This window comes from Propithecus coquereli, unplaced genomic scaffold, assembly GCF_000956105.1.
Source record: "Propithecus coquereli isolate 6110/MARCELLA unplaced genomic scaffold, Pcoq_1.0 Scaffold166, whole genome shotgun sequence".
NCBI lineage: Eukaryota > Metazoa > Chordata > Mammalia > Primates > Indriidae > Propithecus > Propithecus coquereli.
In genome coordinates, this window is record NW_012141191.1 from 4,524,791 (window position 1) to 4,552,138 (window position 27,348).

At 42.4% G+C, this 27,348-nt stretch overlaps 2 protein-coding genes across 2 annotated transcripts in view; one reads left to right on the forward strand and one right to left on the reverse strand.

Annotated features, from left to right (window-relative positions):
* Positions 1-2,585: 2,585 nt before the first annotated feature.
* On the forward strand, positions 2,586-6,188 carry TMEM252 (transmembrane protein 252). The gene is made up of 2 exons (XM_012641589.1): positions 2,586-2,863; positions 5,963-6,188. Exons 1-2 carry the CDS (start codon positions 2,586-2,588, stop codon positions 6,186-6,188), a joined length of 504 nt encoding a protein of 167 aa, XP_012497043.1.
* Positions 6,189-11,641: 5,453 nt separating this feature from the next.
* The window catches only part of LOC105808032 (phosphoglucomutase-like protein 5), a 51,467-nt gene continuing 35,760 nt past the window's right edge, over positions 11,642-27,348 (reverse strand). The window contains exon 5 of the mRNA XM_012641590.1: positions 11,642-13,108. Within this exon, the coding sequence (XP_012497044.1) occupies positions 13,019-13,108 (90 nt within the window). The 3' untranslated portion in view covers positions 11,642-13,018. The remainder of the gene's footprint in view (positions 13,109-27,348) is intronic.

A 27,348-nucleotide genomic window follows, 5' to 3' on the forward strand; every position in this document is an offset into this window, starting at 1 on the left:
TTTTTCCCCTTTTCTATCTACTTCCCTCATACACTGCAGATTCTCCTATACCTTTACCCTTGATGCCACATCTCACCCCAAAAAAGCCCCTCAAATATCCTGGACCCAGGAACTTGTTATTTATTTTATTTACGTTTTATGTAAAAGAATTGAGTTCTTCCATCCTGCAATTTCCCAGATTTTACTCTTTCCTATCCAATTTCTTCCCCCCAAAATACCATCACTACTAATTCCAACAGCAAAACACTGCTCCAGAATGATAGTAGTCTCCTCAAAGAGTATTGGAGGAGAAGAACCTGCCTTGAAAACTGTAAAGCAATGGTTATATTGTCCTTTATTAGTATAGAGGAGGGAAAGCATAGGCACTTATTTGCTCATAGGCCGATGTGATCATAGGCCTGATCTATCATAATCCCAAGTCTAATTTATCCCCCCAGTTTGGTCTAAAACAAAGAAGCCCAACCCTCTGGATGGGTAGTTCTCACTGAAGATGCTGTCCCTCCTTAATCTTAATGGCGACTCTTAGACTCCACCATCTAACTGTTCTTGGGACCCAACTTCTAGTACTTACCTTTCATCCAGGAATCCTGGGTCTTTCACAGCTGCCTGGAATTACTACAGAAATGACAGTAACAACATCGGAAAGGACGATTACCGCTAGCTTTCACAGGGCACTCTCTCTGTGCCAGGTGCTGTGATAAACACTTAACATGGATGGTCGCCTCTGATTTCCAAGTCCTAAAAAACTATTTTAGTTATCTATTGCTGCCTAACAAATTGCCAGAAAACTCAGCAGCTTAAGACAATGCACATTTCTTTCTGTGGGTCAGGAATCTGGGCAAGACTTGACTGGATCCTCTACTTCAGGGTCTCTCAATCAAGCTGTCGCTCAAGTCTCAACTAGGCAAGGATTTGATTCCAAGATCATGCAGTCACTGGTGGGATGCAGTTCCTTGAGGGCTGATGGACTAAGGCCCTCAGTTCTTCATTGACTGTTAACCAAAACCTGCCCCGAGTTCCTTGGCACATGCTCCCCCCACCACCGCCCCAGTATGGCAGCTTCCTTCAAAGGGCACCAGCCAGGAGGGCAACAGAGAGAGTCTGATAGCAACATGGAAGTCACTATCTTTTGTAACCTAATCATGGAAGTGACTTCCCATCACGTTTACCATATTCTACTGCTTAGAATCAAGTAACTATGTCCAGCCCACACTTAAGGGGAAGGTATTACTTAAGGACATGGACACCAGGAGGTGGGGTTCATTGGGGAGCATCTTAAGAATCTGCCAACCTCAAAGCCAACTGGAGAAGGAGGGAGAAAGGGTTATTTTAAGATGACAAGGATAATATCCAGACTAGGAGATGGAGGTAGTTCAGGGTTGGGATTGAAGCTAATAAAGATAGGGGTGAGGAGGTGCTATGGGGAAGTGCCTCTCATCATTTTTGATCCACAGTGTCTTCCTTTCTCTCCCAGCCCCAACACGTAGAGCTAAGGAGATGTTGGTATGAGGCTAAAGGGGGTACATGGAACTACCAGGGCAATGCACTGCTCTTCCCGTTGGGAAAGTAAATGGAAAATGCTGGTAATGAAGTAGTGGGGGAGAGGAGTAGCAAAGAGGAACTGAAGGTCACTCCTCTGGGCAAACGTGACCAAGAGTTCCTCTGGGAAGGAGAATTTTGGCAGCAACATGACAAACCATTAAAAAGGGAGGGATCGTGGCATAAACCAGATCTGGAATAAGGTGTCTCCAACCATAGACAGTCAAAATGAAGGAAGCAAATTCCAGACAGAAACCAGAGACAATGCTACATAGAGCAAAGGTGCGGCGGCCAGCACAGGGAACATTTTGTAGCAGCATCTACTAAAACAAGTTTCAGTTAATATGTATTTTATGAGAGGGAAAAGATTATAGGATTTTCGGAGCCCAGAAATCCCCCCAAACTCGCAGGGCTCTGCCTATGATACCATCCTTCTCTCCAGCACTCTCTTTGCCCTCCTGCCAAAGCTCATCATCTTGTCAACAGAGCAGGAATCAGGGAGCTCACATTCTGAACTTTTGTCTTGGGATTTTTCCAATATCGTGGTGTAGGGGCACTAAGGAGAGATCATTGAGGGAGTCAAGAAAACCATTTTAAGAACCTTGAAGGAATGCTTTTTTAGTACAAAGAAAGAAAGAAGGAATCAGGGAAGGGCCCCTTGCCAAACCACAGAGAAGATAGTTCTTCAAGGAATGCTAATTTCTCTAGTTTTTAGTGGGGAATTACCCTCTGTGGGGATTAAAAGACTAGGGGGTTAGTCAAAGGATGAGGGACATAGGCTCAAACAACTTGGAACAGCCAAGTGTCATACCCAGCTCCAAAGAGCCACTCCTTCCTACAATACACAATGCTATGTTTTTAGGTTAATCCTCCAAGGATATTACAGTTACTTTCAATGGTTAATGAATAGCTTCTAAGTGCCTACTTCATTTAATTGTCCAAAGGCCAGTTGGTCCCAGAGCGTATAAAGCTGCAAGCTAGCTAATGAGCTCATTCTCCTGGAGCAGAGTGGCAGGGTCAGGGGGCTGGGTTCCTAAGGAGCAGGGATGCAGAACAGAACTGGCCTAATTTTCTGTCTTCTCGCCCTCCTGACGGGCTTCCTGATGGTCTGCCTGGGGGCTGCCTTGCTTTCCTCTGTCTCCATAACAAACTGTAGGGGCAGCCTCATCGTGGCCTATGTGCTTCTATCTCTGGGGTTTGTGATCCTTCTGAGTGGAATTTTCTGGAGCAGCTACTGCCAGGCGAGTGAAAACAAAAGGGTGTTCAGCCATGCACTCAGACAACACCTTGCTCGTGAGGCCCTGCCCCTGGCCACAGTGGACAGGTATGTGTGACAGCCAAGGGGACTGAGAAGGGCTGAGATGGGTTAAGTGGTGTAAAAGTGGAATAATTTCTAATCCTACTGTGGAGCAACTGACATGTCCCATGGGCTGTATGAAGCTTTATTGTTGGGGAATTACTCTGGGGTTAGTCATTAAGAAGAATGGTGCCATCTTTGGGGAAAACAATGATGTAGGGGGAATTTATCTTAGAGAAACACTACCACCAACACTACCACCAGCACCACCACTCCCCTCACCCCATAGTGAAAACTCACCTAAGTCAATTTAAGAACTCTTGGTTTCTTTTGTTATAGCATGGGAGCTGTCATTAGTTAGAGTCAGGTGATGGTTAGTTACTCCCCATAACCTGGCTACCAGGTTATAAGAAAAGCAAGTCCCAGACCAAATTCTGCCACACACCAAATGAGCACGGAGGCATAAAATCAGATCTGTAAACTTTGTGAGGTCAGGGAACTCCTGGCTTACTGTCTTTTTAGGTGTTGTGATTTCACCTTATAAAAAAAGATTCATTCAAGGCAAGGTGACAATGTTCTAAAGCTAAGATTCAGTTAACCTTACCACCTCACACATTAGGATAGCTATTATCAAAAAACAAAACAAGATAGCAAGCGTTGGTGAGGATGTCAAGAAATTGGAACCCTGTGCATTGCTGGTGGGAATGTAAAATGGTGCAACCTCTGTGGAAAACAGAATAGAGGTTCATCTAAATATTAAATATAGAATTACCATTTTGATCCAGCAATTACAAATGCTATATCTAATTCTGAGTATACACACGAAAGAATTGAATTCAGGGACTCAAACAGATTCTTTTTCACCAATGTCCATAGCAATATTACTGATAACAGCCAAAAGGTAGAAGCAACCCAAATGTCCATCAATGGATGAATGGATAAACAAAATGTGGTGTGTACATACAACGGAACATCAGTCAGCCTTAAAAAGGAATGAAATCCTGACACATCTGCAACTTGAACAAACCTTGAAAACATTATGCTAAGTGAAATAAGCCAGTCACAAAGGGAAAATATTGCATAATTCCACTTATGTGAGTATCTAGAGTATTCGAATTCATGGACACAGCAAGTAGAACAATGGTTACCAGGATTAGGGGAGGAGAGATTGGGCAGTAATTGTGTAATGAGTAGAGAGTTTCAGTTTGGGATGATGGAAAAATTATGACAATGGTTGCACAACAATATGAGTGTACTTAATGCCACTGAACTGTATACTTAAAAACAGTAAATTTTATGTTATATATATTTTACCACAAGACAAAAAAAAGATTCACTTAACCTTAGGGTCTGTATCAGACAACCAGGAACCTCCTAATTCTTGGCTGAACACAGGACCATTTAGGGATAAAACCTCAGGAAACATTTTTAAGACACAGGCTGAAGGACTCTATAAATTCTTTTGCCCTCTTCATGCAAGGGTGGCGAGTATCTAAAATATTTTAGCTACTCCATGTATCTTGAATACAAGCAATCTTACCCATGATGGTTCATTTTTGACACCTTTTATGCTAATCAATAAGATACTAATTACAACAACCAAAACTCATTTCCAATGTTTATTATACTAACTAGCAAGGTTTCTGGGTTTGATGAGAAATTAAGATAAATGAAGTGATTGTAGATGTTCTAGAGTGATGATTTGGGGTTTTGCATAGTCGTTAGATGACTAGCTCTAGGGTGTGAATTCCTGATAAATGTAACTGATTGACTTTAGTAGGTAGCTTAAATTTACTAACACATGCATATTATATTGTCTGTGCTGAAATATTTGAAAGGAAATTAGGGACATCATAACAGCCCAATTTTACTGCCTCTTTCTGCTGCATCTGATTAATTGTTCAGCCCACTCGGAATGGCCAGTAAGTCAGACCGGGAAGTTCTATTTCTCAGGAGCCTTTGCATTCAAAATGGGTCCTCAGGGTGAGGTATCAAAGAAATGAGTCTGCAGTAGTGGAATTCAGGGCACTGGGAATGTTCATGGCAGTGGGAGGAGGGTGGGATTGGGAGAGGTGTTGGGATTTGGGGACAGGCGGCAGTCATCCCGGAGCCTCTCAAATCACTCCAGGGAACAGCTCACCTATCTGTGTAAAATGCCTTTGCACATGTGCCCTGTGACTCAGCCTTGGCTGTTCTGGGTGAAGGCTGAGATTTATGCCGTACAGTAGATAGCTCCAGCAGCTATTTGGCTTTGGGCCTGGCAACATTTGGAGTGGAGCTGTGGCTACAAATGGCAGTCCCTGTTCTGTTGTGGTTACACGCCATAAACACGCTGAAGGACTTGCTCTATAAATACACAACTCAACCAAGCTCACCCATCTCTCTTTCTCCCCTCCACCCCAGCCCCAATCCCATTCATGATGGAGGAGCCAGAAGGTTTTAGCAATTAGCAACGTTGGGCAAGATTACCAATGAGCACGTCAGCCCTGGCCTGAATGGCCTCTTTACCGTTGGCCTATTGGCACAGAAAGAACTGCAGCTGAAATCTGCACAAAGTTGTCCGTCGAAATAGTTTGAGAAGTGAGTGCGTTCATATGTTTTCTTTAAAACTAGCTGCTGAGACTTGAAGGAGTGTTAGGAAAAAGAGAAGCATCTGGTATAGTTCAAGGATCTGCACATAGTTGGTTTTCCTTCATTATTTTATTGGCTGTGAGGATCCGAGCTAGTGAGTGCAACGGAGTAGAAGACACTGTGTGGGTTTGGGAACAAGGATGTGAGTGGACTAAGTACTGGGTAGGGAGAAGGCCACAACCTCTGCTAGGAATCTCACACTGAATGGCCCCATTTCCATGAATGAATGAGCAAAGGAGAAGGAACAGCTTGGAATAACTTGCTGGAAAAAATATAACTAGAGGCACACATCGTATGGTTGATAAAGAGGTTCTTCTGGAAGATCAGCACATTTTTTAAAAAACTGATGATGCCAGGGGAGAAGTACATCTGTTTCAAAAATCAATGTTTCTTAACAGTTTAACTTCTTACAATGTGAGTTGAGAGAGGCAGCCATATGTCTCTTTGGCACTAACGCCCAAATAATGCATGTGTGTGTGATGTTTCATCCCTCAGGCCAGACTTTTACCCTCCAGCTTATGAAGAGAGCCTCCGTGCGCAGAAACAAACCTGCCCTGCAGAGGGAGAGGCCTCTGACGTTTCTCCACCTCCATATACAGAGACGGGCCTGGAATTCCAGGATGAAAACGAAGCCCACCCAGAGGCCCCGCCGTCCTACGCAGAGTCCACAGCCAACCTGGTGGCTGCAGTGACATCAGAGGACGCTGAGAGGCAAAGCTGAGAGTGCCGAAGGCAGGCGAGCTCTCCAGCACTCGTGGTGCACCCCATGGGAGTCAGCTGCTAATCACAAAGGCAGGCAAGGGACTGAGGGAGGAAGAGCCACATCAGGGGCCCGCAGAAGAGCTCATGGAGGGGCCGCTGCGTGTGACAGCCGCACAATTGCACAGACTTGCTCAGCCGTGCATGGGCAGGGTGGGGGCCCTGGAAGGGTGTGGCCACACCAAGCAGACATTTCAGGGGACTCCGGCTAATCCCAACCCAGGCAAGCACCAGGGAGGAATAGATGCTGCTTGCCAGGACAGCCACATGCCTTCGCGTACTATGTTACCTAATAAGCACAGAGACAGTTTGTTGTTTAATATGTAGGTTGCTCAGCATTTCTTTAGCTGGTTTTATAGTTGCCCCTACTGACCCCACTGCCAGAGTGACACAGTACTTCACATCATGGAAGATGTGCCCTGGGAACTCATGAATGTTATTTTGTATTATTTTATTTTGATTATGTGTATTTTTTACTATGCGAAAGCAAAGTGATTGTAATATTCAGTCTCGAAATGGTTCAAACACAAAATGTTAAATGAGCTATTTTTTAAGAGAGGTCCTCATAGGAACAGATATAAGATGTCTTAGAGATGCACATTGAAAAGACATAACACATAATTCATAATACACAGAATTCAGAGGGGAAAAGAATTTGTAGTAGCCATAGATGGTATTAATATACAAATTGGTATAAATCTTGTAAAGTTTTAAAAATATTTATATGTAATTCAAAGACTGTCCCTGTAAATCTCCAGAATTTGAAAGACGAGAGACTATGCTGATGTACTTTCATCATTAACAGGAAATTCTTCATGTCTCAAAATACAGATCTTGACTTTCAGCCTTAGGACATTTATTTTAAAACCCAATGATTCCTCCCTAGCTTTATTATATTTTGTTGTATTAATATTTTTAATACAAGAAGACAAGTCAGGTGGCAGGGTGGTGGAAAGAGATGCAGCCTGATGCTTCTGCACTTGGACAAGAATTTTCATCTCTCTGGGCCTCAGTTTCCTCCTGTCAAGTGAGGCATTTATGGTGGGGTTAATATCCAACAGTTACAGAATGCCTTTTATTAATATATGGCAGCCTCTGTGCTATGCACTTTTCATGCGTGTTATTTAGCCCTCATGCACATTCAATCTTTAAGAAGAGAGGTGCTATGATTATTCCCATTTTACGGATGCATAAAACTGAGACTTTGAGAAGATAAAAAACTGGTCCAATAAAATTGTTGCCTCCCAGGAGAGTGAAGAAGGGTCCATAGAGAGACATCAGAGGACCTATTTACTTCATACTTTTGTGCTAAGCTAGCCCTGTCTCACTTTCCTCCTTCCAGGGAGCAATGCAGATTTCTCTTTCTTTTCAGAAAATGAGCTCTAACAGAAAGTGGAGCCCCAGGGTTGCTGTAATATCTTAAAACCCTTGGAGCAGCAGAGATGGTTGCTTTAGGGTTGTTTAAAGTGTAAATAAGCCCTCTATGTTTTCTGCTAGGAGCTGGGCCCTCACTTCATGGTGTAGTTTCTCTTCAACTGATCATTACACAGATGATAAATGTGATTCCTAACGATGACAGCCCTTGATGAACAGGCACAGGAAGGGCTTTGTACAGTTTCAGGGACAGATGTGGCTCTTTCAAGGAGGAAGGGCGTGAACAAGATAGGATGGGGCCTTCTCCTTGGCCTCCTCTTCCTCATTATTGCTGAGTGTGCAGATTAAGCATATTCTGACAAACACGCAGGAAGCCACAGGTAAAAGGAAATCCTGATCCACAAAGCATGAATTTGGGAACCTGTGATTTGAACCTTTGACATCAAGGGTGTGAGCAGATATGAAGGTCACTCACAGTTGTCCAGGTAGGAAATGATCATTTAATTACTAATGCAATATATCATCCCTTTCTGGTCATCTCTTTCCATCCCTCTCCTAAGAGAGTTACCCTGAAATTTTCCCTGGTGGTCTGAGCATAGTCACTGATCTGAACAATATCATTAGGCTTTCTTCTAGAGTTTGTATTAGTAATAGATAGTTTTTCCAACTACTATTAATAGTAGTCAGGTAAAACAAATGTTAATCTTGGTTTACATAAGAAATGGTTTTAATCTCTTTACTGCAATAAATTTTGTACTTAAACTTTCTCTTTTGCCATTTTTTCGTATCAGAAAAAAATCAATAGAAAACCATAAGTCAAAGTATTCTTCGTCATGTGAAAGCAACAGAGTGTCAAGATAAGCTCATCTTTCTGCAAACCCAAACATTATTGAACACCAAATATTGATTCAGATGATGCAGATGGGTGTGTCTTTTTTGAAAAAAGATGCTAATAGGCACATAAAGATTTTTTTTATCATATGTACACTGAATCAAGCATCAAGAACATAGGTGTAACCCAAAACAAATCCTCCATTTGAGATGTTTCGCAGTGAAATTCACTGCACAAGTCAAAGTGTCCTTTTGTGGTTGATAATAATAATACATTAGTTATTCCTGGAGGAATTACTCAGGGGAAATAGATATTGCATATCCTCTTCCTTCTCTTTCTGATGAAAGTAATGGTGATGGATTGGAAACCATAATTCCATAAATGGTGGGGAGGGCACTTAGAACATGAGAAAGTGGAAAGAGGAAAATACTCACTACGGACAGTGAATAGTGAATAGTAAGTGAATACATGTGAATAGTAAGTTCATGTGTCAATGGGGATGGGAATTCTCAGGGTTGATGGCCCTCCAGTATCATCGTCTCATAACATCCTTTGAGCAGCAAATTTAAATAAGCACTACCACCATCCCAGAAGATGAGGATGACAAGGTCAATTATAGAATAAATAATGTTGCATCTTCTGATGTACTGTGTTCATTTTCAACCCCTCCATAAAAAAGCTCACCAGTGCTTTTCATGACACTCCTATCCATCCTTCAAGATTCTCCTTAAATATATTGTCTTTGGTGAGGCATTGCTCTGGCTCACCTACATCGCAGGGTACATACTAGGTGCTAACAGACATGGAAAGATGATAATGACAAGGATTTATAATCCACATCTTCACTGTCTTCCGTAAAGTTCCGTGACAACCCAGGCTGACTCACACACCAAGTGTGCTGTCAACTGCATGAGCTATTTCTGCTGATAAGAACTCCAGCAGGTTGGAGTGGAACAGGCACTCTGCTAAGCTCTGCTGCCTCAGATAATCTCCTGCTGTTTGTAACTGTTGGAGGGCCAAAGACTGATTTACGGGTGGTTACGTCATTTCCAAAGCCACACAGTCTCTCAGGAATGGAAATCTCCTCAAGGCAGGTGTCTGAGATGTCAGTGTCCACATGTTTTCAGAACATCCAGTGCGTGATCCAGCAATGGAATGGAGTCACCCTGTTACGGCACGACCAGTTCCTGCAGGTGCTTTTTGAATTCCCCACACCTGCCGTGGCTGGTGGATCTGGCCATCAAAGTAAACTCCATGCCTTACACTGACCCACAGGTGGCCAATCAAAAGTCCCCAGGTCATTATCCCTGTCATGCTTAGAGCAGCCAACTCAGCCCGACACACCACCATGGGACTGCGCATCCGTCTGAGACTCCCTGTTCAGAAAGTCTTGCTGTCGTGCCAAACCCTTCAGCCTATAACGTCACGCAACACTTCGTCCACAAACACTGTGCGCATGTGCTGCACTTGGATTAGTAAGATTTGATAAATGATCTCATTTTAATAATGGCTGCCTACCCATTTTCAAGGACATTTAATAAATTCAAGGATCCTAGCTGAGGCGAAACAACTTTTTATTCTGGTGGTCTGGCTGACATCTGGCAGGATATATATCATCTGTCGTCCTCTCCCACTAAATGCTCCTCCCTGGCACATATGCACACATATTTTCAAACACCCCCTGGGTAGGTGGCAGTACTGTCCTGGTCAAGAACCACGACATTACACACAGTACTGCTCGCCATTTTTCTGTAGGCTCATGGTGCAGTCAGTGAACCCGTCAGTAACAGCAGATCCCAGATGGCCCTGCCAGCTACCATATTCCAGCCATAGTTTCCTCTACGGTTGACTCTTCTGGTTTCCACAAAATTTGTGGACCTCTCAAGTCATTTACTGTTAAAAAACAGTGACTGGAGCTCCATCTTTAAGAACATAAAGAACATCACATGGGAAAGAGTGATTTTTTGCCTTTCACCTCTCCTGAGAATCAGGCAAGAGAACATACATGTGTAGTTCAGCAAGAGGAGCTTGGACTTTATGTACGGCAGAAATAATACCTTGACAATGTGAATGAGAGCAGGTTCCAGACAGAGGCTGTGAGCTAGAGCTATGGGAGGACCTTTCCCTTGGCAAGGTAGCTGAGAAACAGCTCTGTGACTAAGGGTAGCTGTGCACCTGCTTCTTTCCGTGGCGGGGCCCAAGCCTTTGCTCTGCCAGATAGTCACAACCCTGTGTCTGCTTCAACCCCACCCATCCACATGAGACCCTAAACCAGCCTCCTCTCCAGCCGTGCTAGCTCTCAACTCCTAGTCTTTCTTCATGTTTCATTCACCCCTGGTGAAACTATATAAATCGTTACAAATCCTAAGAAACTCTACTCTTGGGAAGACCCCTTTTGTGCCTAGTGTCCCACCATCTCTGATTTAATTTCTCAATCCCGTTGTTGGTGCCTCTACTATACCATTTATGTCTACCTGAATATTTGTGTATGTTTTTCATAGTCTCCTGTTCCCAAATTATAAACTCATAAGAGCAACAATATCATTTATCCATTTCCCTGCCACATCTAATACAGAACTCTGCCTAGATTAGATGCTCAATCAATGTTTGTTGCATGAATGAACTGATGGATAAATGGGTAAATATTTGGGCTACTGAACACACATGACTCCATATCAAAATAAACAGAATTTTTAAGAGAGGACTAATTTACATTTGAACGTAAAAGTTAGAGATGATTAAAAGTTCAGAAACTTCAGAAAAAAATAAATATTTTCTTACCTAGAACTGACATGCCTAAGAATGCATCTGATTATCCTGACCTACACATCCACGATTAATGAATGGCTGGCTGGTTGTCATGGCCCCTCACTTAAGAGATGATGAGAACCAAAGCTATACGGCAAATTTTATTCCACTGGTGATGTGGTTCTCTAGAATCTCAGCTCAAAGCCACCTTTCTATTATTTTGAAATGAAGACAGTTACAATGGAAGATAAGGTGCCATTTTAGTTTCTGCTGACTCCCAGAGGCAGTTCTCAGTAATTCACCTTTTCTGTTCCATTTATTTAATAAATTTACTAGGTCATAATAGTGAAACATAGCCCTTGCAAGCACTCTGCAAGGCAGATTTATCAGGATAGATTACCACTACTGAGGTTTCTCAGATGGTGAGATAAGTGAATAAGCAAAAACTCACAATCCTTGGATAAGGTTGAAATAAGGAATTTTTTTTTTATTGGCTACTAAATGTCCTAGCAAATTTGTGACATAAGCATAGACAGAAAATGGAAACAAATACCTTACTGGGAATGTTTCCTTGCTTGCACTAACCTTGACTACAGCAATAATGCATTGCTTAACAGTCAAAGTGCACGAGGTCATCTCCACAAATGGCAGGATAAGTGAGTGTGCCGTTCCCAAGGAAGCAAAACAGATGCAAACAGGTCCCACGCACCAAGCGTCCTGGCTGAGTACGGATGAGGCTGCTATAGCTGCAATATCCTTTTCCCAGGCAAAGAAAGCCAGCTGTGACCCTCTGCTTTCCAGGGGTCCCCACCCACCCCTCTATCTCATCAGGCGTGTACCACCAGTAATGTTTTCTTCCAGCATCCACTTCGCTTCCTACTGTTACAGCATCTCATTCTGTCCTTTGACAGCCATTACAAGTAAGATCAGAACTATGTCCGAACAAGTGCATTCAAATAGGTCCTTACTGAAAAAGTCAGAGAGATCTCAGACATGGTGATGTTTTTGTCTTCTCAGGAGGAATTTGTATAACCCATGTCTCAACCTACATGATATAATCAAGGAAGGGCCCCCCCAAATTTAAATCACTCATTGGCAGAGTCTTGTCAAGAAACTTCTTCCCATCTGCACAATGAATGGCCGGATTTGAAGGAAGCCAGTTTAATAGCTAAAATAATAGTATTTATAATATAAGAGAGAAAAACATCCTTTGATATGTTTTGTTGGAAGCGTGCCATTGTGATGTGTAGAAAGCTTTAGAAGATGTGAGAGAAGGTGATACAGGGATGCTGGGGAGGAGATGGGGGAGGTTGGGCAGTCGGGTGGTTGCTGGGAGTAAGGTGGGCTATCAGGAGTTCTAAAACCTTCCCTCATTGGAGACCTGACCTAGGAGAAGAGCTAAGTCCTCCTCCATGCTGAGGAGTGTCTTCTTCTGCCCTCCCAGGGGTACCTGTGGCTCAGGCTCAGTTTAATTCTGGCACTGCTCTCTTTCATTGTCTCAGAAGCTTTTCTCACATGGCACCAACAGATGCTGTGATTAACAGTTTCCTAGCCCACTTACTCTTTCTCAAAAGGGGAGGGTCCTTTGTGTGATAAAATATAGTTATGAAATGATAGTGCAGCTTTAACAGACCATTAAAGACCCTGTTGCATTTGGAGGAACTGGACAAAACCAAAACAAAACAGATTTTTTTCCTACCCACCCCCTGCCCCCAAAAAGCAAAATATCTTTTGTTTTTCTCCAAAGTCATAAGAGGCATAAACAGGTAGCAAGAAGGCATCGGTGAAGCATGTCCCGCTGAGCGCTCTTTGGCCCTGGTGAGTGATCTTTCCTCCATTCAGGTGATGACAGTAGGTCCCCTGCGGCCAGTTCTCTCATGAATCTGGGATATTTTCAGCGCGATGGCTATGAGAGGGCTCAGCACTGCCTGGAAAGGGAGAGAGAAAGTGTGTGAACACCTCAGTTGGGTCACAGGATGGGGCCTTGTGATGGATTTCTATTGCCTGCATCTGGATTCAAGTTCCAATTTGCTGCTTACAGACAGAGTCATCACGGGCAGGACGTCTGTCCTCTCTCAACCTCTTTCCTCCTTCATCAAAGGAGATTGGAATGGGCAGTGCAGGGGAGTAGGGGGAGAAGATGATCTCCAAAGTCTTAGCCAGCTCCAAAAGAAATTTATCTAAAATAGGAAAATGCACAACCCAACTACCAGAACATTCAAGCATTTTATGAAAAGAGCACTGTGAATTAATAAGTTCAGAAAACCCCCAGTCTTCCTCTGCTGTACCCTTGTCCCCAATTACAGCCCCCCCACACATATATGCAACTTGAGGATCAAAGCTCATTCTCCATCCTAAGACCATGGGTCTAAAGAACATATAAACACAGCTAGAGAGAAGAAATAGTTCTAATGTTTGAGAGCAGACTAGGGGACTACATTTAGCAACATTATTATGTGAATTTCAAAGTAACTAGAAGGGAGGACTTGAAATGATGCCAACAGACAAAAATGATAAACGCTCAAGATGATGGATACCCCAAATACCCTGACTTGATCATTTCACATTTTATGCATGGAACAAACACATGTAGCCCATAAATATGTAAATTATTATGTACCGTAAAAGAGAAAAAAAGAACTCCAATCCTGATGCTTCTGAGATGACAGGCCAATCCATTGGCTAGTGTTGCAGAAATAACAGATTGTTTCTCACCATCACATTATGCTGTGGCCCATGAGGCACCTCAGTGGTCCTTAGAAACAGGTGGGGGTACTTCAGAAGCCGATTCTTGGAAAGGTGATGGATGTGAAGAGGAGAAGAATTGCTTCTTGCTTACTGTTTCATAGGAGTGAGACATTGTTTTCCAGAGTGTGGAGCATGCACCAGTCACTATGATTTTAGATGGTGCGTGAACATGGTATTACTTACAAAACAGTGACAAAGTCAGTCTATTTCCCATCTTCTTCAAGCCTTCTGATTTCACGAAGGAGAAATTCTACTTGCTGCCAATCTTTAACACACTTTACCCAAGAGAGCGCATGTCTCAGTCAAGAGTTACTTAGCTAGAAGGTAAAGTCGCTGCATGTTTTTATTGGATTCACATCTCTGGTGCATTATGTTAAGCTCCCATTTTTATGGGTAATAAAATACGTTTTTTCTTCCGAGTGTATAAATACAGCCATGCATCACTTAGCGATGGGGATACTTTCTGAGAAATGTGTCATTAGGCAATTTCATTGTTGTGAGAACATCATGGAGTGTACTTACACAAACCTAGATGACATTTGTATATTTTTTGGTGAGGAGGAGGGAGGACAGGGTCTTACTCTGTCATGCAGACTTGAATGCAGTGGTGTGATCATAGCTCACTACAGCCTTGAATTCTTGGGCTTAAGTGATCCTCCCACTTCAGCCTCCCAAGTAGCTAGGACTACAGACATGTGCCATCACACCTGGTTAATTTTTCTTATTTTTTGTAAAGATGGGAGTCTCTCTTTGTTGTCTGGGCTGGTCTCAAACTCCTGGCCTCAGGTGATCCTATTGCTTTGGCCTCCCAAAGTGCTGGGATTATAGGTGTAAGCCACCACAACCAGCCAACATATTTTTATTAATATATATTTTTTCATATGGAAAACCAAATGTTCCAGCAATATTACTGAATATCAATCATTTCCTGTACTTGATTTGCGATGCCAATATCAAGTGCCATATATCAGGTTTCTATATAAGCGCCATCATAATCTTATAGGACCACTATCAAATATGTGGTCCTGTTGTTGATCGAAACATCATTATGTGGCTCATGCCTGGTCACACCTTGAGGGCAGGAACTTTGTCGTCTTCAAGGCTGAGAAAAGTGCTTCCCGCATAGGAAGCATTCAATAAATATTTTTGGAATAAATGAATGATATATCAGTTTGATGGAAAGATGAGATAGATAGAGACTTCTACAGACATTCATGAAGGGCATCCTGGTCATACGGAAGGGGCAGCAGTGCTGGATTTTTACCGTCATGTTTTTCTTGAACTTGAGCTGTAAGCACAGAGTTTGAAAAGCAGAGAGGAATGTGGGATGATCTAGTTTCATGCCACAGACAAGGACACTGAAGCCCAGGGGGAGACGTGATTGACCTAGGGTCACACATCTGCTTAGTGGCTGAGCTGGGATAAGAACATAAGGTTGCCTCCTGTACTGCTCTTCCCATAATACAATTCTGAATATAAGACCTGTGAGTGACAAGGACAAATAGAGAAGACAAATGGGCCTAGGGGTTAGGGAAGAAATCATGGGATGGTCATCCCACTGGACCAGACAAGTCCTGCATCAGATGAGGGGTTGCATAGGACTGATCAGCCATCCTTATCGATCAAAACCACGTGGACAGTGGGGAGAAGAGGTGTTCCCAGCTATGTGGGTTACGTGACTGTATTGGAAGCTCTAAATGACTCCTTATGAATAAAGCAAATAAATAATAGAGACTTCAATCGTTTATGTTAGGAATATAGCATCTTTTTTCTAATTCCCGTGCTTCTTAGAGAGCTTGGAATAGTTTTTCTACAGTCAAGAGGAGGAAATAGTGAATGCTTATCTTGCTCCAAACCAAGTGGACAGTGTATCCATTCAGTGACAGTCACCATGTGGCTCCAGTGTCTTTCTTCACCTTGCAGGGCTTGGTGGATGCTTGCTGTCCACCAATGTGAACAAGCTACAGAGGGAATCAAATCCTGTCTCTAGTTCAAATTTTGAAACTTTATTTATCATGGATTTTTTTGCATTGATTTTGATTTTTGAAAATATTACATTAAAACATTTTTCTTCATTACTCAGTATTTTGGTACTCTCTTTTAAATTTTGAACCCAGCTCACCCTAATCCTGGTCCTCTATTAGTTTTTAGCATGCTCATACACCCTGGAAAGACAAAGAGAGTTTCTCCTTTTACTCTCTTTCCCACCTTCTCTCTTGCTTTTTGTCATTGTAATCCACATTCATATAGATTAGGTCCACTAAAAAACAAACAAACAAACAAAAAAACTAACAAACTGGACTTCTTACCCTGGCTGTCAATAGACAGGAAAGATGTAAATGACCTGAATGTCACCAGACTCAAAGTAAATAGTTAACTAATTTTTTGGAAGAAAACAAAATCGTAACCAGAAATATAATCACTTATTAAGCAAGATTTCTCAAAATTTGTGGAGGGAACCCAGCACTAGTCAGGTCTCTATAAGGACTGTGCATTCACAGGGTCAGGGAAGGAGTGGGGTGGGAGATGGGGGTGGGGGCTAGAGAGTGAACAGGTAGGGGTGACAGTACTTATCACAGCTCATCTTTTGGGGCAGCCAATACAACCCAGAGAAATCAGATCATCCAACAGCAGAAAACACTGAAATTCTGCATCCATAAAATAGGCATTTATAAAAAATGCCACCCTCTCTTCATCCCTACGATCAACTAACATCCACATTCCCACTTTGTTTAAAACCTACTGAACCTGGAATGCCAGACTCTCTCTTCCAATTTCATTCAAACATTTGTTTTTAGTCAATGTACCGTTTTGCTTAGTCTAAGGCAGTGGTTCTCAAATTCGAACATGCACCAGAATCACCAGGAAGGTGGTTGAAATGCAGATGGCTGGGCTCTTCCTCTTGTGTTTCTGATTCAAGAAGTCTGGGTTAGGGCCCAAGAACTGGCATTTCTAACAAGTTCCCAGGATGCTGTTGCTCCAAGGACCACCCTTTGAGAACCAAGGCTCTAAGGTAAGCTGTGCTTTGCTCCAGCTATAGGCTAGGTGGCCTCTTTTGTGTCACATGATCCCACCTTTGTATCACATGATCCCACCCCCTGGCTGTAGCTGATTGGACCAGGAGTCACTCTCAGACCTATAGGCAGCCAATCTGCAGCCTACCCATCATATAGGCTGGGGCAAAACTTCGCCTCCCGATTAGATTTTTTCCCTCAGGGATTTGAACTGATAAGTAAAGAAAAAACAGGCCATTAGCAGTGAGAACTAACCCATAATGCATAATTAACTTTGAAGGCATAATACTCATGGTAATCTAGGGTTATGAGAAAACAGAGACTCTGAAAAAGATAAGAAAAGCAGAATGAAACCAGGAGAAGAATTAAAGAGAGCAGAAAGAAATAATAAAAGAGTTGGTGGAGAGAAAAGAATGGCATGGATCCCAATAATCTCTAAATTAAAGATCCACTAATTCCTGCTAGGAGGGCCTGAGTTGGTGGTAACTTTGCTACTTCAGGTCTAGTCTCTGAGGCTTGGCCCTAAGACAGACTCCACTCTTAGATTTCTTGACTGACCTTGGTCCTTTTGGGTATTAAAGTAAATTAAAATTTTAAAACAAATTAAAGTTAAATCACATTAATAAGATAAACACCCAAAGTATGTTTTTCTTGGATCATTTCAAGGAACCATCATTGTCCAGCTTTCTACTACTAATGAAAAAGAACTTTTTTTCCTTATAAAACTAAGCCTGTTGCCAACCAAAACGAACTTTCTCACCATGCCAGTTCATGGTGCCAACTTCCCCTTCCTGCTAGAGCAGGTCCCACCAAGCTCGCCATCAGATAGGATGGAGGTGCTCTTTGTGAGTCTTTCTCCCTTTCCCGCACTTCCACGTGGTTGCCAAACTCTCTGACTGCATCCCTCAATGGCTCCGCACCCACTCTCTCCTTCTCATCCCCACTCTTTCTTCCTTAACACAGTCCCCCACTGTCCCTGGCTTGTAGGACTCTGCTATCTGTCCTCAGCCGCACCAGAGTGGGCTTCTTTTTGAAAGAGACTTGTTCACGTGATCCCCTGATGTAAAAGTCTTGGGTGGCTTCTCCAAGGTTACGGTTAGCCACCCTCAGCCTGGCTGTCAGGCTAAGACATTTGGGTTTTACCCTCTATGGTAGGCAGAATAATGGTCTCCCAAAAGATACCAGGTCCTGATCCTCGGAACCTGTGAATGTTACCTTATTTGGAAAAAAAAGGTGGGGGCGAGGGGAGGTGTAGATGTGTTTAAGGATCTTGCAATTAGGAAATTATCCTGGATTATTCTGGTGGGCCCTAAATGCCATCACAATTATCCTAATAAGAGGGAGATCGTATACACAGAAAGAGAGGAGAAGGCCATGTGAAGGTGGAGGCAGAGACAGGAGTGATGTGGCCACAAGCCAAGGAATGCCTGCAACCACTAGAAAGAAGCTGGAAGAGGCAAGGAAGGGATCCTCTCCTAGGGCCACCAAAGAGAGTGTAGCCCTGCCAAACCTTGATTTCAGACTTCTGGTCTTCTGAACTGTGAGAGAATATATTTCTGTTGTTTTAAGCCACCAGGTTGTGGTAACTTGTTACAATCACAAGAAATGAATACACCCTTCCTTTCCACTCTTCCTCCCCCCTCCCCTGCCTCTCCCTCCCCCACCCCCTGCACCCCTAAAGCTTTGATGTCTCAGCCTAGGCAGCCCCACACTCTCTCCCTCCTGCACTTCTATCTACATCGTTCCTTCTGCTTAGAATGATTTTAAAACCCCATCCTCCCACAAGGCCTCCATCATGTAATCTCTGTTACCCTTGCACCACCTAAGTAGGATCTCTCCATTCCCTGAACCCCTCATGTGTTTCTCTATTAATTCCTATGTTTTGTCTTGAATTTCAGGAATTTGTGGGGGAGCTCTTCTTTTTCCCCACCACACTTCAACTAAACTCTAAACTACTGGAAGGCAAAATTTATCTTAAAAGTCTTTGTTTCCTTCAAAATTTGTGTCTTGCCCATAGGAAATGTTCAAAATAATAATTGGTGGGTTTGGAATATTATGTCACAGGCTGAACTATCGAGTGTTTAAGGCAGTGAGGTGATCTACTGAGGAACCCCCTTCATCTGGAATATTCATCTAGATTCATTGGGGGAGGTGAAGCCATCCATCCACTGCCCTAGTTGCCTCCCTCTGTCAATCTAAATGAGGGGCCAGGCCTTTGTGTCTCTTAAGGCCAGGACCCTCTTCATCTGCCTGGGAAGGCTTAGTAGGCACTTGGTGGTCCTGGTTGAGCCACTAAGTGCTACTATGGAGAAGGGGCTGGGGTGATGCCTTCATAATTCCAGACTTGAAAGAAGAAGAGAGCTGTCCAACCCAGGAATGCAGTAAAGGGGAAAGGACAGTGAGTTCCGGGAATGGTAGGAACCTGAGCCCCCTTGGATGCAGTGCCATCAAGGATGGCCCACAGGCAGTGGCAAGGACCACCGTGGAAGGGACCCTGTGCTCCTGCCCAGAGCAGCGTAGCAGACAGGTGGTGGGGATCAATTCTCGGAGGCAGCACTGCAGAGCAGCAAGGAACAGCAGCACGATGGCAACCACAGAGACCTACACTCTTCCCCGGGACAGTGTGAGCCCTCCCCTTGCCTCCTACCCGCTCGCTGGACTGTCTTAGATGATCTGCAAGAGGAGAGAAAGCCCCAAATGACCACTACTGAGTCTCCTGCCAATTCAGATGGGGGTGGCTGAGCTAGAATTTGCTTGATTCACACAATACAGAAATGTGACATTTCTTACATCCCAAAAGTAATGGAGTAATTCAGACCTGTTATAATTATAAACCTGGAGTCATCCTCTGGCTTCATTTCTAATACATCTCAGTGTTGGAGACAGTTTCTGATTACACTGCCCTTCAAATCCTGAACACTCATGCAATGTAATAGAGAGAGCCAAGTACAAGGATCTGTAACCAATGGGGCCACTTTATAAGGCCCCCGCCCAATGGGGTGAGGGAGTATGGGAACCCATCCCGAGGTCCTCTGGCCAAGCAGGAGTCCTGGAAGGGGCTGCCTCTTCCCAGAGGAAGGGTGTGTGCCTTCGCTCTCACAAAGACGCTGTCCATCAGCCTCCTGTCCCTTGCTTTCCTGCTGAGGATGCCTTTTCCTAATTTGTACGAAAGTACCCTGTTGGCTAGGTGCTGCCAGTTTACAATAGCCCAGATTCTAGCTAGGCCCATATCAGCAATGGATGCCTGGCTTAGCTATTTTAAATCCATTTGGGAAACTTATAGAAGAGAAAGATCACTCAAAACAAAATCGAATACATTTTTGCTAATAAAAATTAAATTAAAATGCTAAACACTGCAGACGTGTTGATTTTCATTACAATACATACAACTGCAGTCCTAACTTTAATCCCCTTTTCATGTCACAGATCTACCTATCTCTCTTGATCCCAAATGGACCTAAAATGAACCAAAACAGACAACATGAAAAATGACTATAGATAAATCTGGATTTAAAGCCCAACGCTGAGAGAATCCATCTGTCTTGTCAATATCAGAAAAATAAGCCTTCACGAAAGCTCTCTTCAGAGGAGGAAAAAAGCTATTCCAAGACAGAAATAGATGAAATACTCCCAAAGAGGTTCATCAAAGCAAAACTAAGCTAGCATTTGGGGGCACAGTGACCTGCCTAACAAACCAGATTGGCCAGGCAGGCTCGGCCTCCTGCCCCACTGCCAGCCCCACTTTTGCAATTGATTTGGGACTTTAGGAGGTAGAGGGTGGCATTTAGATTGTAAATCCAAAATAAAATAGAAGAGTCATGAAGCCAATCTTCCTATTTATTCAACTGTGAGCTCCAATTGGCTCCACACCATGCTGGGATGGAAAGGGGAGGGCAGGCCTGCTGGCCAGTGTCTGCGGCACAGCTGAAAGGCATTAGGCAGAATCTCTGAGCCCTTCATTGTCCTGCCTCATGCTACAAACCAACCTGGGACAGCTGACAGTTTCAACTGCATGGAACTGCTTCCCTGGGCATGGTTTCCCTTTTCCTCTCTTCTCTCTTTCTCTCCCCCTCCCTGTCCCCACCTTCTACCACAAAGACACTGCAAGAGGTTGGGGAATTCTTAACTGGTTCAGATCCCCGTCCCCCCTGAAATGTCCCTCTCATGTCTTCATATGTGTCTTCATTGGGTATATCCATACTAGACTTCAAAGGTTTCTTTCACGTGGAATACACTTGCTACGTTAAAGGCAAACTATACCCCCTGCCCTTACAAAATTGCTAGCAGAACTACAGCTGGGAAATTGAAACCAGAGGTTAAAAAAACAAAAGCAGCATTGCCTCTCCAGTGTGTGTTATTCAAAGGACTCTCTCTCTCCATTTGCCTTCCCCCCCCTTTGTTCCCCAAAAGACTTTGGAAGCCAAGATCTAGGTGATCAGTCCTCACTGTCACTTTTTAAAAACTGGGTTCCTTTGGTGAGAACAATGATGTGATTCAGCGTGGCTTTCTGTTTATGGATCCTGGGAAGCCTTGCTCCTTAGAGATGAATTTAAAGGATCCACAGAAGTCTCCCCAAGACTGGTCAGCAGACTGCTACCCGAGGCCAAGTAAGAACCACCTGGGGATACTGGTTGTGGACTCCAGTCATAGGGATGCTGTTTCATCGTATCTATGGACCAAACAGGGAATGTGTAGCTGACAAGTTCCCAAACCAATTCTGATGCAAACTTGGGTCTGGGAATCATTCTCATAAAGTGTTGTGTTCCTTACCCTAGCACAGGCAGGCAGTAAAGGATGGTGACTACACACGTGGATGCTGAAGCTAAACTGTATGGGATCAAAGCCTGGCTCTGCCCTTCTTGAATCTCGCAACTTTGAGTAAGCTACCTAACCTCTCTAAGCATTAATTTTCCTTACGTGGACTAGGGAGACTTACCTCACAGAGCAGATGTGAAGATTAAATGAGCTAATGGATAGGAAACGGAACAGTGCCTGGCCTGGGGGTGGGTGTAGAAGCATTTTGCTATTATCATCGAAGCCAGTGGTTGAATTCAGCTAACACTTGAACACCTTCAGTGTAACCCACAAGGTTCGCTCACGGCACGCAACCCGGTGGTCCAAAGGCCACTGGATCCACTCTAGGATCTTTTATTTTGGCTGGCACACAATTAATACATGTAGTTTTAAATGTCAAGTTGAATGCCTTTCCGTAGCACTCCAGTGCAAATCAACAGCCTTCTTTTGTCTTAGGCCCTGCCACCCTATTCACTTCAGTGAGTGATCAGCCTGTCGTTTCAATTTCTGACCCCCAGAGTTTGCCAGGGGGGCACACGCCCCACAGTCACCCTGCGTCTTCGGAAGCTGGCCTCTGTTGTGCCGTGGCGTGGAGGCACTGTGTATGGGGGTGGTGAACACCCACAGGTGCTCCTGAGAGGGCTTCACAGTGGGATATGTACCGGAAGGCTCCTGGCTGAGCTTCTAGGTATCCTCAAGCCAAATCTTACACCTCCTCAACCTGGAAGAGCACCTGGGTTTTATGGCTACACAGCCCTAGACCCCATACGGAACCTATCCCAGGACTGTGGCGTATCCCTGAGGACCAGTGATTCTTAGACGCAGGTAGTCACAGCTTTCTCCTCAAGGCACACTTGAGGATCATAAGACCATAACCGGAGTGCCAGTCAGCCTCCCCCATATTTCCTCAAGTTGTGCTGCCTACTGGACTTTTGAATTTCATTTATATAATAGAATCTGAACATCTTCACACCCTGGTTCACATTCATCTCAACTAACTCACCTTTCCACACTTCCAAAGGACGAGTTGCAAAGATTTGGTTCCAAAGCCCTCTCAGGTCTAGGCTCAGAAAGACTATTTAAAACAATACATTTAAGCTCCTTTCATGCATAGCATTATTTGATCATTATTAGCTATTAATGCCACATGCCAATATCTAGTTTTCCTCTCTTCCCTGACATGGGAAGACTGAGCTTCCAGGCCTTCTCATTGTCAGGTGGGGCCCTGTGACTATTTTTGGCCAGTAGCTTAAGAGTGGAGGAGATACGGTTCTTTCCAGCCAAAGCTCTTTTCCTCCCTCTGCACGGTGACCAGCAACGCTCCAGACGCCTGCTCCAGGTACCTGGACCCTGGAGTGAGCACAACATGGAAGAGAGTACTTACCCAGGGTGTGATGAATATATAACGTGAACAAGAAAAAAACCTGATTTTCAGTAGTTTTAGGCCACTAAGATTTTTGCATTGTTGGTTACCATGGAATTATAATACCTCATCCATCCTGACTAACGAAAACACTGTTCACGAACATGAAGCAGAAAATGCTCTTTCAAAAACATTTTCCAAACCAGAAGGTAAGAAGAAAGAGAATATATCTTGGAGACTATGCTGCTTGAGCATGTTTTGCTTTTTGGCATGGGGCCATCTTTATTGTACTGGATATTCTGAAGCCAATTAAAAGGGTAAGAATGGTGTAGCAGTTTTAAAACATGGCTGTAAATTTTTTAGAGTTCTTCCCATTAAGAGGGCAGGTCTATTCCCCCTTCCCTTGAACTTGGCTTATGAATACTTCAACCAGAAAAGTTCAGCAGAATTGATGTTATGTGACCTCTGAGACTGGGTCACAGGAAGCCTTGAGCGGCTATGTAAGAAGTCTGACTATTAGGGCCAGCAGGCAGCAGGCATGCGTGTGAAGAAGTCTCCAGAGGATTCCAGCCCCCGTCTTTTGAGTCACTCCCAGTCTTTCTAGTTTTTCCATCTGAGACCCCAGACATCATGGAGCAAGATGGGGCAAGCCATCTCACTGTGCCATGTCCAAATTTCTGGCCCACAGGATCCATGCACGTGCTAAAATCATTGCTGCAGTGTGCCACTAAATTTTGAGGCAGTTTGTTAGGCAACAATAGCTTACGAAAACAAAAGGTTTTTGAGCAGTGCTTTAGGCTGACCTGTTGCTTGACCATGCATTAGGAGGGGAAAGAAATCAAGGGCTGAGTAATATGGGAGACCATGTAGTATGTTGGTTGAATGCATGAATCAATTAGGCCTGGGTTTAATTCCATCTCTAGCACTAACTAGTCAAGGTTCCTCGTCTCTCTGTGCCTCATGTTTGAAATTGGCATGCTAATGTTAGTTTCTACCTCCCAGAGTTGTTATAAACACGAAATGAGATAATACATGTAAGGCACTAAGCAAAGTGCCTGTCCTATGGTAAATGATCAATGTTAGGTATTAACAGTATTGTTATTAAATGTTCCCAGTCAGTCTTAAATCATGATCTTTCATTGCCTGATGATTTACAGGCATCAAAGCAATTCTCAGACATAGATAATCTGTTTAGCTGGCTTTTTCCCCCTGTGGACCAGCAATTAGAATCCAGATCTGAAGGCCATACCCTGTCTACCCTTAAATTGCCACTAAGCCATATTTCAGGGCTGTTCTTGTGAATTAGTGTTAATGAGCACAGAAGAAGAGATCTTTTTCATATCATCGCATGGCAGGGGCTCCTCTTCATCCATGCATTTCACAGCTGACCACAGCTTTCAGAAACGGGCTCCCACAGTGGTTACCAGTAAGGCAGATGTCTGAACGGCATGGCCCTTAGCATCACCCCCAGCCCTGTGTTCAGGGCTCTGTCACTGAAGGCTGCCAGGAAGCCTCCCCCTGGTGAATGTGCAGCAAGTACATGTGAACATCAAATACAGTCTTGTCTAAGCAGACTTGGAAGCCAAAAAATGTTATGTTTCCTGGCTGAGTTTAGGTTATAGGCAACACAATTGGCTCCACACCAAGACAGAGAATTGGTTTAAAGTGAGGAAACACTTTCTCTTGCCCTCATCTATAATTTGTGCCTTGGGTTCTAAAGTTTTCATTCTTCTTTAGTGATTTTTAATAGCTAACACTGAGTACCCACTATGTGTCAAGCACTATTCCAAATTCACGTATTGACTTAATCCTTATAATAGCCTATAAAGTAGGTGGTACTATCCCCATTTGACAGAAGAAGAAACGGAGACTCAGAGGCATTACATAACTTCTTCCAAGTCACATGGCAAATAAGTAGCCAAGCTGAGCTCTGAACCCAGTAGTCATTGATTTTAACTGCAAAGCTGGGCTGGATCACACTACCCTAGACTGCTCTTACACTGGGGGGAAAGTTTTCACTTTCTGAAAGTTTAAAAAATTTTGTTTTAATGCCAAAGGTTTCTTTACCAAGTGCACTATGTGAAAACTAACTTTACTACCTTTTTAAGAATTGTAAAATATAACCATCACAGTGAACACTCAAATTATATGTAAGACTGCTGCTTGTACTGCATTTGATTTCTAAATGAATCCATCAGTTGTCCCCCCTTGTTAGCAAAAAATACAGTCAGCCCATACAGCTTATGTACAAGATTTTCCTTTAACAATGCTCTTTATAAGATTAAAGGGCTTCCCTTTGATTCTTATTTGCAGAATTTTTAACATGAATAAATGTTGCATTTTATCAAATGGTTTTTTTGTGTCCACTTTGTTTTTACTCTCTTAGTTGGCCTCGTGATAATACTTTGTTTTATTTCATTCTTCAGTATATAGTTAATTTTTATACATGTTCCCTGTAGCATGAAAAGAATTTATATGTTGTTGTTTGGTGTAATAACTATACATGTCCATTAAGTCAGTATGTTAACTATGTTGTTTAAATATTCTATATTCTTACGAGTTGTTGTGTCTACCTATTCTAACAATTACTGAAAGAGGGTATTAAAATACTCCAGGATCATTGTGGATTTCTCTATTTTCTTCTTATATTTTTGTCATTTGTTTGCTTCATAAATTTAAAATTGTTATGTCTTCCTGGGGGAATTAAATCTTTTATCATTTTGAAGAGTCCCTCTTTATCTTTAGCAATATTTTCAACCTTAAAGTCTACTTTATATGAAAATAATAGAGCTAGTTTTTTGGTTATTATTTGTAGATATCTTTTTAAATTTTTTTACCTTTCAAGCTTTCCTTACTTTTATGTTTAAGATATATCTTTTATAGTGAGCTTATCATTGTCTTTTTTTGAAATCTAGACATTGTCTCTTTCTGGAGCATTTAGTTCATTTATATTTAAAGTAATAACCAATAAATCTGAATTTAAATCTTCCATCTTATATGTTTTCTCCTTGATCTACCTGTTTTTCTTTCTCTTCTTAGATTGATTTTTTTTTAAGTTCCTATGTCTTCCTTGAAGATAGGAAGTTATATCATTTTTTTCTACTTTTTTTATGGTTACCTAGAAATTATAACAAGAATCCTTGACCTATCAAAGTCTAACATTTATACCTTTACTTTTCTCCACTATATTCAAGGATTTTTATCTTAATTATAATTATTCTCATGGTACTTACAGTTATTGTGGTTGTATATTTTAATTTTCCATAATATTAACTAGTATAGATTATTTTCAGCACCACAAGACATTATTATTGTCATATACAGCCAATTTTCATTTATACCAATTCCTATTTTTAATATTTCTTTACTTTTATTCATTGCCACATTTTATTCCAGATATCCACTGGAATAATTTTCCTCCTGCCTAAAGAATATTCTTGAGAATTTCTTCTTGTGTGGGTACACTATTCTCTATGCTTTTGTTTGTCTGAAGATGCCTTTATTTTGCTTGTGTTTTAGAAGGAGAGTTACACTAGATTGAGAATTCTAGGCTGTTATCCAGTTTCCTGATTTTCAGTGTTGCTGAAAAATTACTTGTCAATCAACTAATTGGTTTTTTGTCTTTGATTTTCTGCAAATTTTAGTCTAATGTGTCTAGACAGGAATTTATTTTTATATACCCTGCTTGGATTTCTAGAACCAGTGGACTGATCTTCTTCATTGGTTCTGGGAAATCCTCAGCCATTATCTTTGCAAGTTTTGCCTATACCTAAGCCTGCTTCTCCTCTTCTTTTGAGACCCCAATTAAATTATGTTAGAGCTTCTCACTGTATCCTTTATGTATCTTACCCTCTATTATATATTTTTCACTTTTTATCTCTCCAGCTAAATAGTTTCTTCTGACATATTTTAAGTTCACTAATATACTTCAGCTGCTGTTAAACCCATTTATTATGTTATTAATTCTAGTTATCTTTTTTAGTTAATTTTAACATCTTGATATCTTTTTTATAGTTTCCAGTAATCTGATAATGTTGTTATATTCTGTGTTTTATATCCATGAACATAGTGAGAATAATTGTTTTACAGTCTGTATTGAACAAATTCCAGTATCTGTGGGTCTTTTCCTGTTATATATTGTTTCTCTTGATTCTGGTACATGTTGTTTTGTCTATCCAAATGCCTTATAATCTTTGTTTGCCATTTTGTTTGAAAATTGCTTATAGAAACAACCTGAGACCAAGGATAT

Excerpts from the sequence above, each read along its gene's own strand:
- TMEM252 (XM_012641589.1), top strand. The coding sequence starts at position 2,586 with ATGCAGAACAGAACTGGCCTAATTTTCTGTCTTCTCGCCCTCCTGACG. Across the intron at positions 2,864-5,962 it reads CCCCTGGCCACAGTGGACAG|GCCAGACTTTTACCCTCCAG; the intron begins GTATGTGTGACA and ends TTCATCCCTCAG.